This window comes from Syngnathoides biaculeatus, chromosome 16 (genome assembly GCF_019802595.1).
Source record: "Syngnathoides biaculeatus isolate LvHL_M chromosome 16, ASM1980259v1, whole genome shotgun sequence".
Classification (NCBI taxonomy): domain Eukaryota; kingdom Metazoa; phylum Chordata; class Actinopteri; order Syngnathiformes; family Syngnathidae; genus Syngnathoides; species Syngnathoides biaculeatus.
Window position 1 is genome coordinate 7,110,730 of NC_084655.1, and position 23,317 is coordinate 7,134,046.

Sequence of the window (23,317 nt, forward strand, 5' to 3'; positions counted from 1 at the left end):
CGATCGAAATTCGCACTAAGAAAAAACACAAGCAATAATTACTGCATGTATTATTAAAAATAAGTCCATTTTAGTCATTTTTATTTTTTTTATCAAATCGCTGCTGAGCGCCCCGTTGCGCTCCGGCCGTCCAAGTTTTAAGGCCGGCCTTCTCAGTCGCATGATTGGCTCCTCTGCTAATAATTGCGGAGGCGAAGAAGCCAAGCATTGGTCGAACACAGTTGACAATCATACCCGCAGATGTTCAGAAAAACAATAAAGAGGAGGAAATTGTCGAAATCAACAAAGAGGGGAACAATACTCACGACAATTATCAGAAATGTAAGTAATTTTTATCATATTAATCAGATCACCCCTAAGCAGGCTTCTCTCGCAATCTAGCGACCAACTCATAACCCCGCCTATACCCTTGTATGATTGGCCGCAACGTTCTAAGATGCAGACACGCTGGACGCCATTAGTTGAGGAGCGCTGTCAATCAAACGTTGTCAACAACGCAGATGGTCCTTGGAAACGAGATGATCAAATGACATCACACTGAACAAAGTGAGAACCAATATTCACGCGACGAGTTAAGAAAACAGTCACTGTAGTCGTATGAACATTTTAATCATCATTATACATCAATTTAATTAGCATTTTTTCTTAAAGCAAGGTCTTTGTGCAACTGTCATTTTGAGTATTTTACAGTTTTAAAACAAATAACACGTTTGAAAAAGCAAGACATCAGCATTTAATCATATTAGCATGACTTGTATTTATTGGCAAAGACTCAAGATAAGCACATCAAGGAAAAATTAGTAAAAATGAGTACAAATCAGTCACAAATAAGACATTCTTTGCTAAGACCGCAATAACATTAGAGGGATAAGAGAAAAAAAACACTTAACACGACATACATTATTATATCAAAGAAAATCAGAGCTTGTCCAGTTTGGTCCATATGGTTTAAACTAACACAAAGACTGAGTTGTAATAATAAAAATATATAAAAGTTAAAAAAAATACACCTACTATATTATTTGAGATTGACCTTATGTGACCCTTAACTCATGGTGGCTTTAAACAACCTTTACAAGACACCAAATTTCAAGGGAGTTAAGTGCATCCACAATTGAGTTCTTTATAACAGATATTTTTTTCAACTATTTATTGCAATTTAGTATAAACTAGTCATTCTACAGCTCACTACATTAAATTACCTGCAACAATTGCAGCATTAAAACATATTTAACTTAACGGTGAATAAATAACATCAGAAAATTGTTTTCGAAATGATACACCTTTAACTTCATCTTAAAGGAAGGCTAAATCTTTACCACAAAATATTTCAGTTTTAGGAGGTCAGTGTGGAGTGTTTATGCTTCAAATTTCATTAGTAGTGAGTGTCGCTGATTACACGATTGGTCCCTTTCCAAGTCATTAACGGCTTGGATAACTGATCGCTGTGGTGACTGGGCAGCATCTTAGTATGGCTACCACTTTTGTTTTCCATTTCCTCTCGCTCGCCTCCATCTGTTTCCATTTCATGACTTATTAATTTCATGTTCTTCCTTCCTCCTCCTCAGTCAGTCACTCGGCCTTGGCGGCGTGGCCCTTGGCACTCTTGTACGTCCATGGGTAGATGAGCTCTCCGACAAAGAGCTTCTTGATCAGGGCACCCCATGAGTCTTTGGGGTAGCAGCTGTAGGTGGGTGTGCGGTATGTGTGAACCACCGCACTGCTCTTCATTGGATTAATCTAGCAACAAAAAAGACAGGGAATGTGAGAATTGCTATTATTTGTTTTAAATTAAGTGATTTATTTTTATTATACTTGGTTTTGTTTGTGAATCCATAAACTTGGGTTAAAATGGATCCATAAACAATATTCATTAAAACTGGTACTTCATTCAAGACTACACAATGCCAAGGGCGGCCCACCAGAGATCAAAAGCCACTTTTTTTTTTTTTAAACTGTGTTACGGCAAAGAGCCACATCATCCACATGTACATCATTCCCTCCTCACACATACCTTTGCTTAGCCAGACTTATTGTCAGTGTCACACACCTCTATAGAGTACAAAGACCACAGGTCAGAAAATTAAAAAAAATGAATCCGTGTCCTCTTTCTCAAATTACCAGTTCAACCAAGTCTTGTCTTGTATGTCACAACTCTTAACACTAAAATCTTCCTATGATTGGAGGTTTGAGTGCAACTGTGAATCAGCAGCCATGTTAATGTCTGATATTCTCTGTTCAACAGTGTGGCGGGAGAGTTAAAGGTCTGATACCATTTGTTTAAAATTGTGGTTTTCATGACAAGATTTGAGTGATGTCCCCGTGGCATTTTTTTAATAAATCCCCCATCATTGTATGACTTTTTGGCCCTTGCAATGTTTCAAGCCAGTTGATATGATGCAAGTGTGAGTCTCTGGATGATTCATTATTTATTTTACAAACTACATCTACTTTTTCTGTGTGATTTTTCAAAGTGACTAACTTGTGACTGTGAATTAGTCCCTTTTGGAAATTCCATGTCAATGCTAACGTGGAGTGAGCTGAAGTGAAGATTTGGGAGTAAAAATGCGATAGACGTCTGACACAAAAGGCAGAGAGTGGGTGGCCATTCCGCTTAAAAAAAAAAAAAAAAAGCTGTCATTCTGGTAAAAATGTCCTGTGTTCATCCACATTTTGAACTGTGCATTTTCCGCTGCCATTTTAAGAGCAAAATTGACAAATTGTTTTCTCCCAAGATCACGATTGGACTTGGAAACTTTGAGCTATTTTCATTCACTCCCCATGTCAGGTTTTCGAAAATACCGCGTTAATCTCTCCTCCTGTGGTCACTTGACCGTGGTCTGGAGACATCTTCTCTGGGGCCTAGGTTGTCCTCCTTGGAGTTAACTCTCGTTGCACAGCTGAGCTGGGTGGCGGAAACAATAAAGCCACGGAGAACTGATTTCCTGTTCAAATGGCTTTATTGGCTCTTCTCCACATTCAACATCAACATGTCCTTACTCTTTTCACTTACACCTGCCCCGTGCTTTTTTTCCACCACTCCAAACCTTCCCTGTGCTTTTTTTCCCTCCTTCTTACCCTCCCGCTGCACATGCTTGCGCCGTCCCATCTCCTCACATCGACACAGACGCCCACACACACTAAGCTTGTTGTCACAATACCAATAACAACTGTAATAAACTCGAGCAAACTGCATTCTGTAAAAACAGTAATAAACACGACCAAAGCGCGCTCGCAACTACCGTAATGAACTCAAGCAAAGCGCACGCACACCCACAATAAAAGGCAGAACTTCAATATGCTTTCATGCCTTCATGAGAGCCGCATGCAGCTTGAGAGATGCGCGTTTGCCTACCCCTGCAGTATGCCATTCCAAAATTAGAAACGTTTTGTCTAAATTAGTGTTTTTATTTCATTCAGAAATGAAATTTTTGGAATTTAAATATCAATGACTTCATCAGTTCAAAATGTACTAAAAATTATATGCAGAGAAAACTAAATTTTCAGATTTGTTAATATAAATATTAAATATATTCTAAAGTTTTCAAAAGCAAAATCTCAGATTTTCTTGGTCCATTAATCCATCCATTTCCTGAGCTGCTTATTTTCACAAGGGTTGCAGGAGTGCTAAAGCCTATCTGAGCTATCTTTGGGCAGGTTTGACTGATTGCTGGGCAATTACAGGCCACATCGAATGAAACAAACATTTGCACTTCCATCCATCCTTTTTGCAAAGTCCACCACCATCTGTCCCTCAAAGTTCCTTTCCTGGATGCCGTACTTACCCATCACTTCTTCATTGCCCCTGTTCCCTTCATAAACATGTCCATTACAATCTGCACCAATCACAACTCTCTCTGTCTGGGTTGCTCAGAACTACTTCATCTAGTTCCTTCCAGAATTTCTCTTTCACCTCTAGGTCACATCCTACCTGTGGGGCATAGGCGCTAATCACATTATATATAACACCCTAAATTTCAAATTTCAGCCTCATCACTCGATCTGATACTCTTTTTACCTCCAAGACCTTCTTAGCCAGCTCTTCCTTGAAAATAACCCCTCCTCCATTTCTCTTCCCATCTACTCCATGGTAAAATAATTTCAACCCTGCTCCTAAACGTCTAGCCTTACTAACTTCCCACCTGCTTTCTTGGATGCACAATATATCAACCTTTCTCCTAATCATCATTTCAACCAACTCCTGAGCTTTTCTTGTCATGGTACCAACATTCAAAGTCCCTACACTCAGTTGTAGGCTCTGTGCATTCCTGTTCTACTTCTGCCGACGAATTCGGTTTCCTCCTATTCTTTGTCTTCGGCCGACAGAAGCTGAATTTCTACTGACGCCATGCAGGTTTGCGGTATCGGGGACAGGCGTTGTTAACCCGGGCCACGACCGATCCGGTATGGGATTCTTTAGCTAACGCTCCTATTTGTTTGGTACAGTTTTACGCTGGATGCCCTCCCTGAAGCAACCCTCTGCATTTATCTGGGCTTGGCACCGGCGTATAGATTGCACTGGTTTGTGCCCCCATGGGGCTGCATTTAGTGTTAAAATTCCATTAATTTGCTAAAAAAATATATATATTATTTGTTGGCTTCTATTATACAGTGTTCTTTATATTTGAACAAAAATGAACCAGTTAGACTTAAAACATACATTGATTAAAAAAAAAGATTAACTCAGTGAGTATTACACAGTACTAAAAGAGGCATCTATTTGTCGCAAACAATTTGGTACCATTTTTTTTTTCAAATTTATTCCTTGGTGGTCATCTGTGCTACATTGAATGATATTATACACCTCTCAAAAATTATAATTGACTTAAAATATGGCTCAACAATATTGGTCGGATTAAGGAAAACTGCTATTTTGTATGGAAGTAAAAAGAAAACAATGTGAGGGCTTACCTCCATGAGCAAGTGAAGAGCAGATCCAGGCTCCTCACTCAATACCCTGAACCTCACACCCTCTAACCAGCAGGGGGCGTCCAGCACAGACAGACAGACAGATACAGAGACAAAACAACCATTGTAAACAGAATGATTAAGTTACTACGCTGATGACATGAAAAATGTCAGACATTGGCAAACCTGCAAGTCTGTAGGGGCGACACACGCGAAGGCCAATGGCAAAAATTGGGAAGGAGTTGAGGAAATCTACACTAAGGTGGATAACGCCCTGGAACATAATGATCACAAGACGCAACTGCACAACGCATCCACGCACACACAGACACAGAAACAGACACACACACACACACACACACACACACACAGAATTTAGTGTCGTTCATCTATTAAGTCACACACAGAATTTAGTGTCGTTCATCTATTAAGTATGTGGTTCATTTCATAGAAATCTGACTAAATCTATAGCAAGAGTTTGACTTTGAGAGACCCCTACGTAGACCCCAAACTGAGCCTTAAATGACTCCTTCAAAGCGAAATTGCTCACCTCCTTTGGGTATGGCTTTCTGAGACATTTTTGTGTGTCTACCCATGATACGTACACAAGTCTAAAAAATATCGTGTTAAGTGAAAATGAGTTGAGGGTTGAATTCCATTAAGAATTCATTGTGGCAACTTCGAACCTAGAATGGTGTCTTTTAACCAAAAAAGAGACTTCCTGTCTTTTCGGGCATTATTTTCTCAGACTTTTTGTGCGTCTGCTCTTGATGAATCTTTACCAGGTTGAATGATGGTTATTAAAACTGGGGTTACTTGAGAAAAAAGGGGGGTGCAGTACTTAGACCCACGAATTACCACTTGCTGAGTTCCTGTGTTTTTTCAGCCACGGGTTAAGAGTTTTCGATGACTTCTTTCACGTTGCTATATTTTTCACTGGTTTTGGGGGCTGAATAAAAAAAAAAAAATCTGGGGAGTGTGGATTTGTTCTCTAAAATGGCCACTTTAAACCAAAAAGGCTCATTTTTGATCCCTTTTCAGGCTTCGTTTCTTGAGATTTTTTGTGGGTCTACTCATGATACACAAGCCTACCAAATTTCACATTAATAAGGGATTTTTTTTTTTCTTTTACCAATGTGAAGACCAAGTAGTAGAGTGCTGTGGTGGGCAGCAGGAAGAGAAGGATGGTAAAAAGCAGTGTACCAATGAAGAGCTAAAATGACACAAATAGCATTCAGATTGTGCCTGTGTAACAATAAACGTGACAATAAATATGAATATGTATGTACGACCTGGTCCAGATCATAGGAGCAGGAGTCGACTCTTTGCCTTAGGACGTTCCACTTCTTGCCCCTAAAGAGCCTCCATAGTGAAGAGAGGCCGTAGATCTTCAGGCAATACAGTCTGTCACATTCATACAATATTTTATAACATTTATAACAGAATATAATTAATATGCAATCGTACTTCATAATGCAGGACAAGAGAAGGCTATATTTAGCGTCAATGCATTATTCACTGCAGCCTCTTTTCTGCCTCAGCATCCAGTATTACAAGCAGCACTCAAAGGAGGATGATACACTTTTATTTCTAAGTAACATTTTTATATGCATAAAAAAATGTGATCATGGCTTTTACTTTCTTGATCTCATCTTTCATCCATAGACCAATAAGATGAAAAATAAAGAGCCAGCCACCTTATAAGGCGCGCAGTCCATTTTTTTTCAAGTGCGCCTTGTAGTCGCGAAAATACGCATTACTTTTATATTGTATTGAGTAACCAAACACAGTAAGTAAAATTTTGGGTTCAATGGTGATCATGACACTTTTCTTTCTTTTAACTGGAATTAGGACTAGAAGTGGACCTGGAATTTAAAACGATAGATATAACAGGACATACACATAGAACGAGGACTAAAACAAAGCTAAACTAACCATAAGTGGAACCAGGATTGTAGAGGGAAAACGCCTTCTAGGACAACCATAACAAGAAAAATCAATTTAACAGACCGAGAACCAAAATCAAAGATAGAACTTGAACTACAAAGAGGAGAAAAAAATCCAATGGATTATTTCCTAGTGTTGATACAATTAACTGATTACCTTTAAAAAAAAAACGGATAACCAATTTTAATCAATATATTTTTGTTCGGAAAGCTAACTTGCTGAGTACAGATCAATCCAGTTGGATCGTTGGTAAATAAATTGATACATAATTATCATGAATGAATTGTTACAACCCTAACTAGAACTAGTGAACTGCTCCTAGTACGCCAACTAAAACTGTACATGTGACTATAGTATAAGTAAAACTCAAAAAGCACAAACAGCAGGTAAATATGAGCCTGCAGCTGGCAATTAAATTTACTACAATTAAGGGTCGTCTTGTTTTCTATGCGTACATTATGAAATACTGTTATTAGGGTAAGAAGAAAAAAAGCATTTAAAATTCAAAGCATTGTTGTCTTCAAGTGAGTGGCTGAAAAGAAGGGCATTGACCTGGCACCGTAGACGTAGAAGCAGTAGATGTGGAAGGTGAGGAACGCCACCACGTCGGACAGCAAAGACAGCGCAAAGGACAAACCAAGGCACGCTGACAGGCCGCCGTACCACAGGATGGACTCCATGAATGGAGAAAGCAGGTGCACGTAATCTGAAAGACATTAAAATGGATGTTTTATCAAGAAAAAAACCCAACCGTGTTTATGTGTGCATGTGCGTGTTCTCCACTCACTGATCCACAGGTGGATGTGATAGAGGAAAAACCGGCCCAGCACCTGGTCCAGGGCCCGGTTCATCTTCAACCCAGCTGGAGCCCCCATTAACCACTGGAGCAAATCCACCAGCTCCTTAGCAACATGCTAACCACAAAGAATTACAGCAAAATGTCAGCATTCTTCAGCAACAATTCACCACAAAATTATCAACAATTCTTAGGTACATGCTAACAGAAATAGATAAGAAACACCACATATCCATAAAGTGATCTACAACTACTACTACTGGTAGATATGAAACCTTAAAATGTTTTCTAAAGACAGACAAAACGGAACTAGAACTTTATTTAGGACAGGAATCAATTTTTTTGTGGTTCTACTCATAGTAAAAAAAGGAAATATATAACTACAACGGAAATTGCAAATATTTAAACTCAAAGTAACGAGGACTAAAATTTTAATTACAACTGGAAGTGTTGTTTAAATACCACTATTATAATAAAAGGAACCATTAGAAAGAATGGAACTGTAATTGAAGCTAGGACTAAAAATTAAATTACCATAATTTCTCATATATATAGCATATTCCCCCCAAATTGTGGGAATTATACATCGGTATGGGATAAAATGGGGGGGGGGGAATTACCCATTTACATTTTATAAACGTATCCTGCCGTCTAGTGGTAATGAATTCCAAAATGCCATCCACACCTAGTGGTTAAAAGGTGTACACTACTCTTTTCCTTCCAATATTGTGCACGTACGTTTGCAAACCCAGGCAGAAAGTACACAATGGCGCAGCTTAGAGGGAACATTGGTCAAGGCTACACAAAATAAGCAACGTCTTTCAATATTTCCGTATTTCTACTCGTAACAAATTTGTGCAGATTTGTGAGTGCGATGGCGCGCGGGCACATACATGCCCGTCAAATCACAGTGACTGTAACAGTGGTCATTGTGGTAGCTGTTTATATCCCGCCAGACGCTAACGTTAGTGCAGCACTTAGCCACTCGCGACTGTAAACAAACAACAGCTTGCCCACCCTGGCGGAGTATTGATTGTTGCTGGGGACTTCAACCAACAGTGTTGAAAGACAGTCTTACCAAAATTCATCCTATATGTGACGTGTCCCACCAGAGACAAAACCCTGGACCATGTTTGCTCCAACATTAAACATGCTTACAGGGCCTCCCCCCTCCGCCACCTTGCTGGATCCGATCATGTATCCGTCACTCTTACGCCCACATACATCCCCCTACGTAAACAAACAAAGCCTCAACAAAGACAATGAAAACATGGCCTGAGCATGCACTATATAAGCTCCAGGACTGTTTTTCATGCAGGGTTTGGGAAGTATTTCACCAGAACCTCCAGGAACACACAGATACTTTTCCGTCTTACATCTAAAACTGCATCGACACTGTGACTGTCAATCGACTGATCGCGATTTTCCCCAACCAAAAACACTGGACGACCCAAGATACTAAGCCACTCCTGAGACGCTGCAATGCCGCCTTCAGGTCAGGGGATAAGGCACAGTACTGTGCTGCTAGAGTCGACTTAAAGAGGGGCATTAGAGTGGCCAAGGCGGCCTGCAAAAGAAATATTGAGGACTGCTTCACAGAAAACAACTCAAAAAAGATGTGGGAGGGATTATAACACATCACAAACAACAACAGAAAGAACAAGATGTGTACCAGAAACACAGACGCCCCGCTGGCAGAGGAACTAAACCGTTTCTTTGCCCGCTTTGAGACAGACAGATCAAACCCAGCCTCATCATAACAACCTCTCATCAGCAGCACACTGATGCTTCAAGAACATGAAGTGAGAGGCGTGTTCAGGACTATAAACTACAGGAAAGCTGCTGGCCCAGACGGAGCGCGGGGGAAGGTACTGAAGGCCTGTGCTGATGAGCTGACGGGTGTTTTTACAACAATATTCAAGAGCTCCCTGCAACAATCAACCACTCCCTCTTGTCTGAAACCTGGAACAATCATCCCCACCCCAAAAAAATCAGCCATTGACAGTCTAAATGATTACAGGCTTGTTGCACTCACGCCTGTGATCATGGTGTGCTTTGAGAGGCTGCATGCCACATAAGGGGGTCACTCCCTCCCTCACTCACTCGACCCCTACCAGTTTGCATATAGAGGAAACCGGTCCACCGAGGACGCTATCGCAATTGCTCTCCACACTGCACTGAGCCACCTGGAACGCCAGGGGAACTACATCAGGATGATTTTCAAAGACTACAGTTCAGCCTATAATAATATCATCCCAGGCATTTTGGTTCACAAACTCTCCCTCCTCGGACTATCTCCTTCCATCTGCTCCTGGATTAAAGAATTTGTTACAAACCATCCACAGTCTATCAGACTTGGCCTATACCTCTCTTCCTCAATCACCCTCAGCACTGGATCCCCCCAAGGCTGTGTACAGCCCTCTGCTGTACTCTCTGTACACATTTATGACTGCATACCAGCCCATCCCAGAAATTCCATTGTTGAGATTGCTGATGATACCACCGTGATCGGGCTCATCACAAAAGGAGATGAGCCTGCCTACAGATACGAGATTAGAAAATTGTCAAAGTGGTGTTCTGCAAAGAAACTCACACTGAACACCACAAAGATGAAGGATATCATCTTAGACTTCCAGAAGTGCAGTGTCGACCCAGTCCCACTCTTCATCAATGGGGAGTGTGTGGAGAGGGTCCACTCCTTCAGATTTCTGGGAGTCTTCATCATAGACAAACTCACGTGGACTGTAAACCCCACCGCGGTGGTGAAAAACGGCCAGCAGTGACTACACTTCCTGAGAGTGCTCAGAAAGAACAACTTGGAAGCTAAGCTGCTGCAGGCTTTCTACAGAACCACTGTGGAGAGCATTCTCACATACTGTATTACAGCATGCTATGGTGGATGTACAGCAGCGGACACGAAAGCTCTGCAAAGAATGATCAACAGTGCCCAGATGATCACTGGGTGCTCTCTGCCCTCCCTAGAGGACATTGCCAACTCCCGCTATCACAACAGAGCCAATAATATTGTGAAGGACTCTTCACATCCTGGTCACCACCTGTTTAACCTACTGCCCTCTGGCAGGCGATACAGGTCCCACAAAACACGGACAACCAGATCCAAAGACAGATTTTTACCCAAGTCTTACAACTCAAAACCACTGAACATAACAGTTGTAATTAAATATTATGCAACTGCACTTTTGTTTGGTTTCCTTGGTCTTAATAATCTACCAAAGCCTGGACAGGGAGCATAAGACTGAAAAAATACACTATGTGCATTTATTTATTTTAGCAATAACTGTGCCTTGATGAAAATATTTTAATCGGTTGTATGGTCCATGGTCTAGAACAAAAACTGGAACTAGAACTAAAACTGGAATTGGAACTAGATTTAGAAGGACGAACTACAACTGTAACAATTTTTTTGAGCGGTTGTATTCATGATTAAAAAAAGCAACACACATTCCTCATTTAACTAAGATCTCAGAAGTTTGAATTTGTCTGAATTTCAAATTGGATTGCTTTCAGGGCATTCCACTTTAGAGCCTTCACAGAATGGTGGAGTGTTATTAAGAGTTGATTGCGTGTTGGAAAAGCAAGGTGGAAACGTGTCTTACATCTGCGGCAGGCACTAGCATGTTAGCAATCATGCTAATATTGTTGTCTTTGTAGAGCCAGGAGGCCAGGAACAGACCCAGACCGATGTCCACCAGAAATGACACAAATACGTTGGCTTTTCTGCAGAGCACAAAACACATCATCACAATCCATGTGAGCAAAGTGATTGGGTCAGGACCATTTTTTTAATACATTTTAAAGGGGCGTAAACTTCTTCTTCCCCTTTCGGCTTGTCCCATTAGGGGTCGCCACAGCGTGTCATCTTAGATGCACGCATATTTATTTGGCACAGTTTTACGGCGGATGCCCTTCCTGACGTAATCCCTCAAAGTTTTCAAAATGCAAGAAAGATTTGAATCCAGCTTCTTTTCAGTCCCTGCCCCAAACCGCCGCTGCTGCCTTCCGCATCACAAGTCTCGCGATACCATGTGCAAGTATAAGAATAGCTTTCACTGTTATGCCGGACGACACTATACATGCCATTAAAACTAACTTACCTACATGATTGCAGTGATGTGGACAATAATTTGCACAGTTGTCAAAGAAAAACAAATTCTAACGGCATTACCAGATTACTAGCAACCTTTTAGCGCTCAGTGGCTATTTTTCTCTGTTATAATGTCTCAAATTTGTCAAGTGACTGTCTGTTGTTGTACTCGAGAAGCTCCAATTACTGGTGAAAAATTTCTCGTGTTTTGACATACTGGTAAATAACAAAGATGATTGTGATGTGGAGACGTGTCTTGTTGAAATTAAACAATCTTGCAACTTTTTATTTTTTTAAGACTAAGAAAACCGAGCTGTTGAACATGCGCCCCGCTAGACACAGGCACTAGTTCAAGAACACTCACTCTGAGACATCCAAAGTGATTCAGTAAAAAATCTCAGCATTATTTTGGACTCAACACTGTCCTTTCAAATAAACATTAAGAGTATTACCAAAACATCTGTGCAAAAATGCTAAATTTCAGTCCATCCTATCGTGTGTAGAGTCTACGCATTTGTTATGTCTCGCCTTGTAAACGTGTCCAGTATTAAAATTCAGCATCCAGGACAAAATGCTGGGGAAAGACTTTGATGAAAATGAGAATATTACATATTATTATTATTAATATTATTATATCATATTACACAGTACAGTATTTGTACTGTAGCGATACAATTTGAATGGGCTCCATACAAGTTTTACAAGTTTTTGTTTGGTTTTGTTTTTACTCATGAAATATTACATGGGATGAGAACCTAAACTACAATGATTACAGGAACTAAACAAAGACAGGAACTAGAACTGTATCTAGGACAGGCTGTAAAAACTAAAATTAGAACGACATCAAACAAGGACTACAGCTAGACCGCCATAACAACTGTTAATTTTGTAAAAAGCAGAGAAATATGTTAGCAACAATCCAGAAGGTGGTGAAACCTGATAAATTGCATGTGATTGTCAGCTGTTTTTTGGGAGCTAAGTGCTTTGAGGTGTTGGCTCCTGTAGCTCAGCTGTACACAGGATGACAACTTGGACCAGAGGAAGGGCAGCGGGAAAACACAGAAGACCCTGCAGAGGACAAGAACACAAACATCAATACATGTCACGACAGGGTAGTATATCATGTGAAAGTTCCGGACCGCATGCTGCAGATCCATGTCCACAAAGCCAGGATCCGGCTGAGTACAATGCAGACAGGTACAGAAGCCTGTTTGAGGATCTCAACGATGATGCTGCCTTCACGACCCTCAGACTGCCAGTGGGTGGACTTCAAAGGACCATCGTCGTACTTGTCCAGGAAGAACAGGGGACCACTGCTAGACACTGTGTGAAACACCTTAACAGAGAAACACACAATACAGTACAGTACTATAAAACAACCAGGACTGAGAACCTCTGCTAGACATTGGATTTAATATCTTAACTCAGCTTGGTATAAAGAGACCACTACAAGACGCTAAGAACTAGAAATAAAATTGGAACTGGAAGTCAAGTTATTTTTTTATTCTGTTTAGGATATATTTGTTTGTTTGAAAATGATTAAAGTCAGTTTGTCAAAATATATTCCTTGTGTTTCATGAGGTAAAAGATGAAGTAATGAAACCTATGTACCCTGTGACGTGGTAGGAAACATTTATTTAAACATTTTCAAAGTACCAGCCAACTTGTGAAACTGCATAAACTGGCACAGAAATGTGAATAGAAAAGTAATTTGTCATGGTAACATTAGTTTGACACATGATGGCATTTTGGAAAAGTAAACGGTTGTATCTGCCAAGGACGCAACCGTCAGGGGGTGAGTGGTGATGATGGGGAGGGATTCAAGTTTTGTCCCAATACCTGCACCATTATTTTACCCCTTCATTTTCTTCTGACACACTAGTTAAATCAAGGAAAAGCCAATGTGTGAGAGGACAGCGTGCGGACGTTACAGGTAGAGAATTGCATATCATTTTCTTGGAGATCAAACGTATACATACATTTCCTTAGTGTCAAATAGCATTTCCTTTGAACCGCATGACTTGGACCTAACATTTTGGGTAACCTTGCACAAACTTCTGATGGTACTCTGCTGGAATCCTGGCCTATTCCTCCTGATAGAATAGGTGTAACTGTGTCAGGTTTATTGGTTGCCTTGCTCGCACACGCCTTTTCATATCTCCCCAAAATTTTTGATGGGATTCAGATCAGGGCTTTCAGAGGGTTACTCCAAGACATTAAGTTTGCTATCCTCAAGTCGCTTTTGAACCATTTTGGCAGTCATTGTCAATTTGGAAGACCCATTTGCGCCCAGGTTTTCGTTTCCTGGCTGTGTGTTGAGATGTTGCCTTAATATCTCCATGTAATGTTCTTTCTTCATGATGCTGTCTATTTTTTGAAGTGCTCCAGTTCCTGCTACAGAAAAACAGCCCCACAACATGATACTACCACCTCCATGCTTCAGTTAGTATGGTGTTCTCAGGTCTGCAAGCTTCCCCCTTTCCTATCAGGAGGTTTCAAACCCATGACCTCATCATCTGGTCTTCCCCGTGTAATTTAAACACATAGTACTTTTTGTGCATGTAAACTTTTGACTTTGAAGAAAACATTATATTATCCATGAAATTATCTCTTGTTATTTGGCATTAAACCAAAATTTGGAAGCTAAGCGGGTTTGGCCTGGTTTAGTACTTGGATGGGAGACCATCTGGGAATACCAAGCGCTGTAAGCTTTTCTCCCCAGCAAAAATGCAGAGGGGTTGTGTCAGGAAGGGCATCCGGCGTAAAACTGTGCCAAACAAATGTGCTTTCATCTGAGATGACACGCTGTGGTGACCCCTAACGCGAAAAGCCGAAAGGAAAAGAAGAAGAAATATTTTTGGTGATCCTGACTGACCTGAAACACAAATGTTTAGTGTAAATTGACTTTAGAGAGTGACACACAAAAAAAATTAAACATCTTTTTGCACAGTGCATTTAAACTTCTGGTTTCAACTCTACCTACTTTGTTTTCTTTTGATGTCATCTGTCACTCAGTTGTTAAGTTATAGGACTGCTTATATTAGATGCATTTTTTCACAGGTGATTCATACTGTTTGTCAAACGTTTGCTGCATTTCTCAAATTGCTGGCTTTTTAGCGGCATTAAAGGGCAGGGTTCCTTTTGTGACATATGGATCCGAGTCTCAAAAGACACCGTGTATTTTTTTTGTATTTGGATATATTTTAATCAAGCCAAAATCCTTATGAGATAGTTGAACTGTCTGGATGAAAAACAATTTGGCATTCAGTGGGCTTACATTGCTCATTTAAGTTTGAAACCAAAATATTCCAGCATCACAACGGTTGCATTTCGCTTTGCAGTCACCCCTTTTTCCCTTGCACTACTAATTTGCTCCTCATGTGTGTGTGCTAGCTGCCCTTCCTGTCCCCATAGAGAAAAAGATAAAGAGTGACAAGCAAATTACCCCTTCCTTATGCTTTAAACAAATGCACCAATGCAGTTGTGAGTCGTGTGAAATGTTATTTTCAGTGCATCCCGCAGTTCACAAAAAAAATAGAGAGACCCCAAATGTCCCACGGGCTGTACTTTGGGCACCACTGAGTAAAACTACAGGTGGAAAAATATACAAAGAGTGACAAGTGAATTACCAACCAATTACCAAAAACCAGTACATTACTAGTATTAAAACTGGAACAGAAAGTACAACTTGGATTGTAAATAAGACTAAAAGAGAAACAAGCCCATGAACTGTGACTAGAAATATAAGTAAACCCATAATGCCAACTGGAACTGAACCTACATTTAAATTGTCCTAGAACAGGGTGTCAAGCTCATTTTTCTCACGGGACATATTGTAGTTCTGGTTTCCCTCAGAGGGCCGTTACGACTGAAACAAAAATATTGAATCGTCTCATCATATTTACATTATCAATTTATTAACTAGTTTTGGAATCAGAAATCAAGGGTAATGTTTTTTTTCCCAACTATTCATGTTTGGTAACAAAAATGCTTGTAATATCTAAACGTTATCATTTACGATAGATGACAATTTGAAATTTTGCTACCACTTTTTCCAAAAATTATGGAAATTGACACTGTAGATTTGGCTAAGCGGGCCAAATGAAACTTTGTGGCGGGCCGGATCTGGCCCCCGGGCCTTAAGTTTGACACTTGTGTCCAAGAAGCGTCCCTGGATTGTTTTTTTAATTGTAAACTGGAGGGCATGCATGTCTGTACCTGTCTCAACTCGGACAGCGTATCATCTTGAGACTGTGGGAAGCCATTCTGGATGGGATGAAGCTGTGACAACATCACCTTCCTCTGCTCGTAGTGGACAAAAATCACCTTCTCCTCTTCATCCACATTCTCTTGCTCACTGTTGTTCACCTCTTTTGGTGGCCAAGTGCTTCCGAGCAGGCAGCAGGTAAAGCCTTTATGGCCCAGGCGCCGGCTGATTTGCAGCCAGCGCTGCCTGGGGAACATGGTGCTCAGATCCCTCAGAAAGCTCTCCATGCCCTCCTGGCCATCCTGAGGCAAACTCCATGAGCCCAACACGGACAGATCCACGCGACTCTGAGCCGCCATCTGACACACAGGACAAAGCAGGTGGAAGAAGAAGGAGAATCAACCTCATCAATCTCTTGCATGAGGAAGAACACGTGACTGAAGACAGAAAACAGGAAAGCTGACTTCCTGTGTATGCGAGGCTAAGGAGCACGACTATTTTTTTTTTTTTAAAGGATTGTTTGAGGCCAAACTCGCTGAAATATTGTTTTCTCTATGGCTGTTGTCTTTGGATAAAAGTCATCCATCTATCCTTCAATCCATTTTCTTTCACTTATCTGGAGCAGGGAAGAACAATACAGTCTGCATCACTGCAGCAATCTGTCCATCGAACTCCCCGTATTTGAACTCATCTATTCGGTGCGGAATCTCTTCCTCGACCTGGAGACTGCACCCCGCCCTTTTAGGTCTGAGGACCACAGCCTGAGTTTTGGATGTGCTGATTTTCATCCCAGCCACTTCACACTAAACTGAGAACTGCTTCAGCGAGAGTTAAAGATTAAGGCTTGACGAAGAGATCAGAACCATATTATCAGACGCAATGCTGAGGCCCCTGTCTCAGCTTTTTTAGAATATGTTGCAGGCATCAAATTCAAAACGATTGAAAATTTGTTTTAAAAAAAATTATTTGAACATTAAATATTGTGACCATAGTGTATTCAATTGAACATACTGGAGGTTGAAAAAGATGCGCAAATTCTTCTTTTTTTTTTTTTTTTTTTTTTACATTTTACACAACATCCCAACTTTAATGGAATTGGGTTTTGGAGAAGCAGAATTACTGAGATCGGCTGGCAACCACTTCAAGGTGTACCCTGCACGACGATACCTGGGATTGGCTCCAGCACTCCCACGACCCTTGCGAGGATAAGTAGCTCGGATAATGGATGGATGGATAGAAGAAGAACTTAAAGTGGAACTAAAACTGAATAATAACTGGAAAAAAGACAGCAGTGAAACCAAAATGTAATCTGCTGATAGTGGGTTGCATGTTTTGGCGGTACCAACACTCACCTGTTGTATGTATCTTTTGACGTGGCTGGGTATGAACGGGTAGTGGATGACGGCCAGCACCACGGCAGAGTCATGATGGGGGATCCATCGTCCCACCAGCAGACCGCTGGCTGCGAGGTTGCAGCATTGAGGGAAGAACACCTTCAGAACCATCACTAATGCTTCTTTCCTTAACACTTTTATCACCTTCAAAAACAGCAGAAAAGTGAAATTAAGCACTAATTTTTGTCTTTTATTTGAACTGAATTTAGACCTTCTTGACGGTTCCAAATTCACCAGACATTCACTATCTTATCATAAAAGATATAGAACTAACTTCATGGTACTAAAATTACTTCACACACTTGCAGTGACCAAATGAAGGATACCAAACTCACACAACAAATCCTACGAGTCACGGCAAAGGAGTGTTGTGTTATTGTGTTATGTTTATAGAATAACACTGACGCACGTGTACGTACTAACATCATCGACTGTCCTCATTTTTGTCCTTCATGAAGGGCAGCGCACTCTAGGCGTATCTTTGATTGATTTTGTGCCCGATAGTTAGCAGGCTGTGCTGTACTACAAAACCTTAAATCTAATTGAAGGGATAAAGAACTAGTCGACAATAAACATTTATTTTCCGTAATTGTAACATTTAAATGGTACGGGAATTTATGTTTATAATCGTCGTAAGAGCTTTCGCATCCCTATTAAATTGCAAAAATTATTTCTCATTTTAAAAAGGCAAAAAAATGTAATGCAAATTTGGTAATGTCACGAAACATAATTTTGTATTTTTTACCTTAATGTCAACCAGAAAAAGTTTCACCTTCCGTCCATAAGTCTACGCTATGCTAAGAGGCCATTTTGTTTGTTGACAGTCCTACACTTTAAAAATTCCGACACGAAACAATGGCCATGACGTCTTGTGTGTCACAGAGAATAGCAGCCGCCTCCGTTTTCCATACTTTACAGATACCGTAGTATAGTACCTGAAAAATAGCTACTTATATCCCTCCATCCATTTTCAATACCGCCTATCCTGGTTAGGGTCACTGGGCACTGGACCCTACCCCAGATGACATCGGGCGAAAGGCGGCCTACACTCTGACCTGGTCGGCAGTCAGTCGCAGGTCAAGTTAAGACACTGACTCGCATTGACAACGTCACAAAGTGGGAAGAGAACCCCACGATGTCCGCACTACTCCACAATGACTCCCACTTACATATGCACGGTATTAAAAATTCCGAGAATTTGTAATCTCATTATTTTTTTATCGAGGTTTTTTAATGAAACAGTAGAATCCCTTGACATTGTAAAAGAAATCCATGAAAATTATGGAACCATCAAATAAAGAATCTCGCTTAGTTTTAAGCTTTTCTTTCAATCCATCCGTTTTCTCTGACTAATAATAATATTATAATAGTAATGGTTGTACTCACAGTGAACGTGTGCGAGAACTGTTGCTTCTGCTGTCAGTTAATAAGGAGTCACCCAACCGTAAAGCAACTTATCTCCTTTTTGCAGTGACACAGGAAACCGAAAAAGGCGGGAGAACAATTACCACAGTAGTTTTGACCTCTAACATGATGCTTTTAAACAGCTCGTTCAGAATGCTGCAGCTCGGGTTATGACCAGAACAAAGCCAATTCTAAAGTCTTTACATTGGCTTCTAGTCAGCTTTAGAATTGATTTTAAAGTTCTCCTACTGGTCTATAAATCACTAAATATTTTAGGTCCTAAAAACATGAAATAAAAGATAGTGGATTACAAACCCAGTAAGGAAAATATGGGAAAAAGTACAATAAACGCACCCTTTAAATGAATAAAGTGACAGCGATAGACTGGCTGACTGTAACTACAATACCCAGAGGCTCGTCAGGAACTCTCGCGACACCTTTTACGATAAACGCGGAAGTAAACAACCGAATACGTGAAAAGATGGAACGTGAGCAGTTAAAATTAAAGCGTGGCTCAAGAAATCATGACAGAGGGGAGATTTTAAATAATTTCAAGTCGTGTTTTTTCGCTACAAGTCGCCTCGTTTCATTCCCCTGGACGGTGAGCACCGATCGCCTGCTTTGAGCCAAACCCCGTTCGCAAATATCTGTATTTTATGAGATCCTTCAGAAAATATGTGGTGCTGGTAAATTAAATGCTGATACTAAATATTGTGGGGTTTTATGCCTTAATTCGGCTGTCACAAGAATCCCTCAGGTTAACATTCAGTCAAATAATCACAAATATTTGTTCGTTTCCTTTACAGGTTTTAGAAAGGGACCTTGAACGCAGCAAATCCTCGAATGTCATTTTAGATATCCTCAAACAGGTAAATGGTGCACACTGAAAAGTGACAAAATTGAATCTAACGTTCATCTTTCTGTTAGACGTGTCTTCACTCGCTTTGCCGGAAATTTCCGCCATCGCCGCGGTATAGGAAATGTTTTCTTTCCGAGCTCATTAGACGCGTGAGTGCCCCACCCGCCGCCTTTTCGTCCCGTTATGGTAACACTTTTCTGGATGCGGTCGTCATGGTGACGCTCATCTGCAGATGGAAAGTGCAGGGTGCGAACCTCTGGATGAGCTCTACGAAGCTCTGGCGGAGGTAGTGGCAGCTCAAGAGATGGCAGAGGGATACCGGACCTACTTCTTGGTACAGAAGGCAGCACACACACGCTCATACATACTTGCCTTCGATCACAGCTCCTACACTTGAAGAAGAGAATCGATAGCGATGCACATTGCACATGTTCTGTGGCGGCTAGGCAGCCTCTGGGCTCTGCTACTACACTTTTCGCTCCTTTGCCTTTTTTGAAATTCATGCACAGCGATCCACCTGCCTTGTCACCGTAGTGTTGGACCTCCTGCAGCAGGGCAGCGGCTCTCATCCGCTTTGCCTCACATGTGATCTGCATGAGAGCAAACACTTTGAAACTGTAGCTCTAATCACACAAAATATGCTTCAGGGAAGATGTTTTTGTTGTTGTAGGCATAGTTTAATTTCCAATTCCATTCTAGTAATGGGTCAAGTTAGGAGGGGACTGATGACACAAAGTATATGCCCAAGCCCATTTTGGTTACATGGCTGGTTTGTAGCCCCGCACAAAAAAAAAAAAAAAAAAAAATCCAGCCATCTGAGATGACCAAAAATAATGTTAAGATATAGCTCAACAATTCAGTACTATGTTTTCCCATCTTTGCACATTTTTAGCATTTGAATTCATACATATTACATGAAAAAGAAACAACTCACACATGACTTTTGGAGGGCTTCTTAAACACATGACAAATGATAGAAAACCTATGTACAGGTGCCAACTTACTTTGAACACGTTCAGTGACATCATACAAGATACGGGACGGACTTCATGGTACCACCATCACCCCACACAAAGAATTGACAAAATCCAAAACGATGCAGACCCTGCTTGATGCTACCACTCACCTCACTCATACTCCATGACAACATGAAGGCAATACAACATTCTCATTGTACCAAATCCACCCTTTCCTGACTCAGGGACATCAAGAATGATGCTGTAGTTTTTTACCTGTACTAAACTACACGCAGTTGGGTCCATGTTGTCCTTTAGTCATCCTGGGACGCAGTCACTTTGTTGGAGAATGTGGCTTTGATCTCTGAAGGGACGACCGGTCTGGTGACATGGGAGGCGGCCCTCTACCTGGCCGAGTGGGCCTTGGCCCATCCACAGACCTTTGCCGGAAGGTACCACAATGTTGAAGAGAATTTTCTCTAGACTTGATGAATAAGAAGTTCTCCTTTGTAGGAATGTTCTGGAGCTGGGCAGTGGTGCGGGTCTGACTGGCATTGCCGTGTGTCGCTTGTGTGGACCGTCCTCGTACATCTTCAGTGACTGTCACCAAAGTGTCCTGCAGAGGCTCAGAGACAACCTGAGCATCAATGGACTCAACGACAACACAACCAACACCAAGACTAGCGTCAGTGTAGAAGAACTCGACTGGACGAACGTGACTGAGGAACGATTGAATGACATCAGTGCAGACGTGGTCATAGCAGCAGGTTTGACGTTCTAGTACATTGAAATATGATACATTCCATAAAGGTTAAGGAAAGGTCCCATAAAGTTTGAAATACTGTTGCCCCTTGGAAGATTTAACTTCCTGGAGAATCCCTATGTCATAAAAATAAAAAATAAAAATAAAGGGTCTAATTGGCCGAAGATGAGCTCCGTATATCGCCAATTGATTGCAATTCCTTACCTGATACCTACTTCCTGGGTGTCTGTCACAGCTAATTTAATAAAGGGGAAATCCAGTGCTTTGCATGAAGAGTGTTTTGACAATGTGATGTTAAATCCTCTCATTTAATAGTGTTTTGAGAAGATTTTTATCGACAATTCCGAATTTTCAGGGGCGCTGCCATTTTCGCAAGTCATCTGACCTGTGTGCACAGATGTGACGTGTTACATGCCTTTTCCAAACGCTCAATTAGGTTGGACACCACGATGCCCAGTGCTGATTTCTCAGATTTATCCTCATCTGATGAGGAAATAGCAGTATCGGTTGATCGGGAAGACGGAGGAATACTTCCTATGACAAAATGACAAAATACAAAGTCATCTATGAGTCTAGAAAGCATTACAAAGCCATTTCTAAAGCTCCAGGATTCCAGCAAATGATGGGAAAACCATTATCCTCATACAGGGAAAACGCGGAACAGTTGTGAACTTTCCCAGGAGTGGCCGACCTAAAAAGATGACCCCGAGAGAACAGCAATGATTCATCCAGGAACCCACAAAGGAACTCAGGATGACTTCTAAGGCCTCCCGTATCTTAGTTAAAGTCACCGTTCATAACACAATAAGGCAAAAATGGCATCCCAGGCAAGAGTTCCAAGGCCAAAACCAATGCTGATAAAAAAAAAAAAATATCAAAGGCTTGTCTTACTTTTGTAAAAAAAGGAAAAAGATTCAAAACTTTTGGGGGAATAATAATTGGACTGACGACATGAAAGAAGCTTTCTGTAAAATGTATGTCTCGTTACATATGGTGTAAATGTAGCACAGGATTTCAGAAAATAAACATCCCTACCATCAGTCAAACATGTTGGTGATTGTCTTGGGCTGCACTCTTCCATCAGGACCTGGACTACTTGAATGAATTCTGCTCTTGAACAGAAAAACCCAAAAGAGAATGTTCAGGTTGTGTCCTCAAGGTGAAGCATACTTAAGTTCTGCAGCTGGATAACGATCAAAAACACATCAGCAAATGAACTTCTGAATGGCTTGGGAAAAAAAGAAGGTATTGGAATGGCACAGTCAAAGTTTGACCTTGAATCACATTGAAATGTGGATTGCTGCTCAGGCTCAAAACCCCTCTATTTTTGTTTAATCAAAACAAGTGTACAAGGAAGAGTGGCCCAAAATGCTCATTGCTAGTTCGATAAAACAATTGATTTCAGTTGTTGCTGGATAGGATAGCCCAATCAGTTATTACGTTTCGGGGGCCTTTACTTTTACACTTTGAATATTTTGTTTTCCTTAATAAATAAAATCAACTGTTTTATATTTAAATTTGTTTGCTGATCTTAATGTGGGGAAATGTCAAAATCTAAGAATTTGAGAAGGGGCCCCATACTTTTTCACAGGAATGTTTATACCATATACCATATTTATTGATTCCGTTGTGTGTGTGTGTGTTGCAGATGTTGTGTACGATCCCGACGTGGTTGTGGTTCTGGTCCAGCTTCTGTCCAAGATCCTGAGGCAGCGTGGTCGTTGTGTTCCCGCCGAGGTTTTCATCTGCTCCACCGTGAGGAACCCGCGGACGTACTCTGGCTTCAAGCACAATCTGAGTAAGATGAAGACGCGCCCGCTCACACCGATTACCCAGTCATGTCTATAGTAACGTTTGCTTGACAGGTGATGCTGGGATTGTCCACCGGGTGATGAGCGGAGCTGTCAAGCATGTCTTTGAGTACAGTAGAGAATCAGAAATAGAGCTCGTCCAATTGTTTGCGTCTCAATAAAGTGTT

General features: G+C 41.0%; 2 protein-coding genes across 10 annotated transcripts; one reads left to right on the forward strand and one right to left on the reverse strand.

Annotated features, from left to right (window-relative positions):
* Positions 1 to 732: 732 nt before the first annotated feature.
* Positions 733 to 19,193, reverse strand: pigq (phosphatidylinositol glycan anchor biosynthesis, class Q). 9 transcript variants are annotated; one of them, XM_061846060.1, is made up of 14 exons: positions 19,116 to 19,168; positions 18,744 to 18,818; positions 17,316 to 17,501; positions 15,975 to 16,322; positions 12,896 to 13,092; positions 12,693 to 12,824; positions 11,269 to 11,389; positions 7,643 to 7,769; positions 7,408 to 7,561; positions 6,201 to 6,312; positions 6,041 to 6,121; positions 5,095 to 5,209; positions 4,912 to 4,973; positions 733 to 1,740 (listed from the first exon to the last, which is right to left on the reverse strand). In XM_061846060.1, the coding sequence occupies exons 3-14, from the start codon at positions 17,466 to 17,468 to the stop codon at positions 1,573 to 1,575; spliced, it is 1,770 nt and encodes a 589-aa protein (XP_061702044.1). In that variant the 5' UTR covers positions 17,469 to 17,501; positions 18,744 to 18,818; positions 19,116 to 19,168; the 3' UTR covers positions 733 to 1,572. The 9 variants fall into 9 exon arrangements, with proteins under 9 accessions (XP_061702044.1, XP_061702041.1, XP_061702046.1 ...); XM_061846057.1 differs by lacking the exons at positions 18,744 to 18,818; positions 19,116 to 19,168 and adding an exon at positions 17,693 to 17,798 and having other exon boundaries at positions 15,975 to 16,058; positions 16,125 to 16,322; XM_061846062.1 differs by lacking the exon at positions 18,744 to 18,818 and having other exon boundaries at positions 19,116 to 19,193.
* Positions 19,181 to 23,311, forward strand: eef2kmt (eukaryotic elongation factor 2 lysine methyltransferase). Its single transcript, XM_061846069.1, has 8 exons — positions 19,181 to 19,362; positions 19,568 to 19,630; positions 19,689 to 19,769; positions 19,853 to 19,954; positions 20,895 to 21,028; positions 21,090 to 21,343; positions 22,988 to 23,137; positions 23,205 to 23,311. Exons 1-8 carry the CDS (start codon positions 19,243 to 19,245, stop codon positions 23,309 to 23,311), a joined length of 1,011 nt encoding a protein of 336 aa, XP_061702053.1. The 5' UTR covers positions 19,181 to 19,242.
* The last annotated feature ends 6 nt before the right edge of the window (positions 23,312 to 23,317 follow it).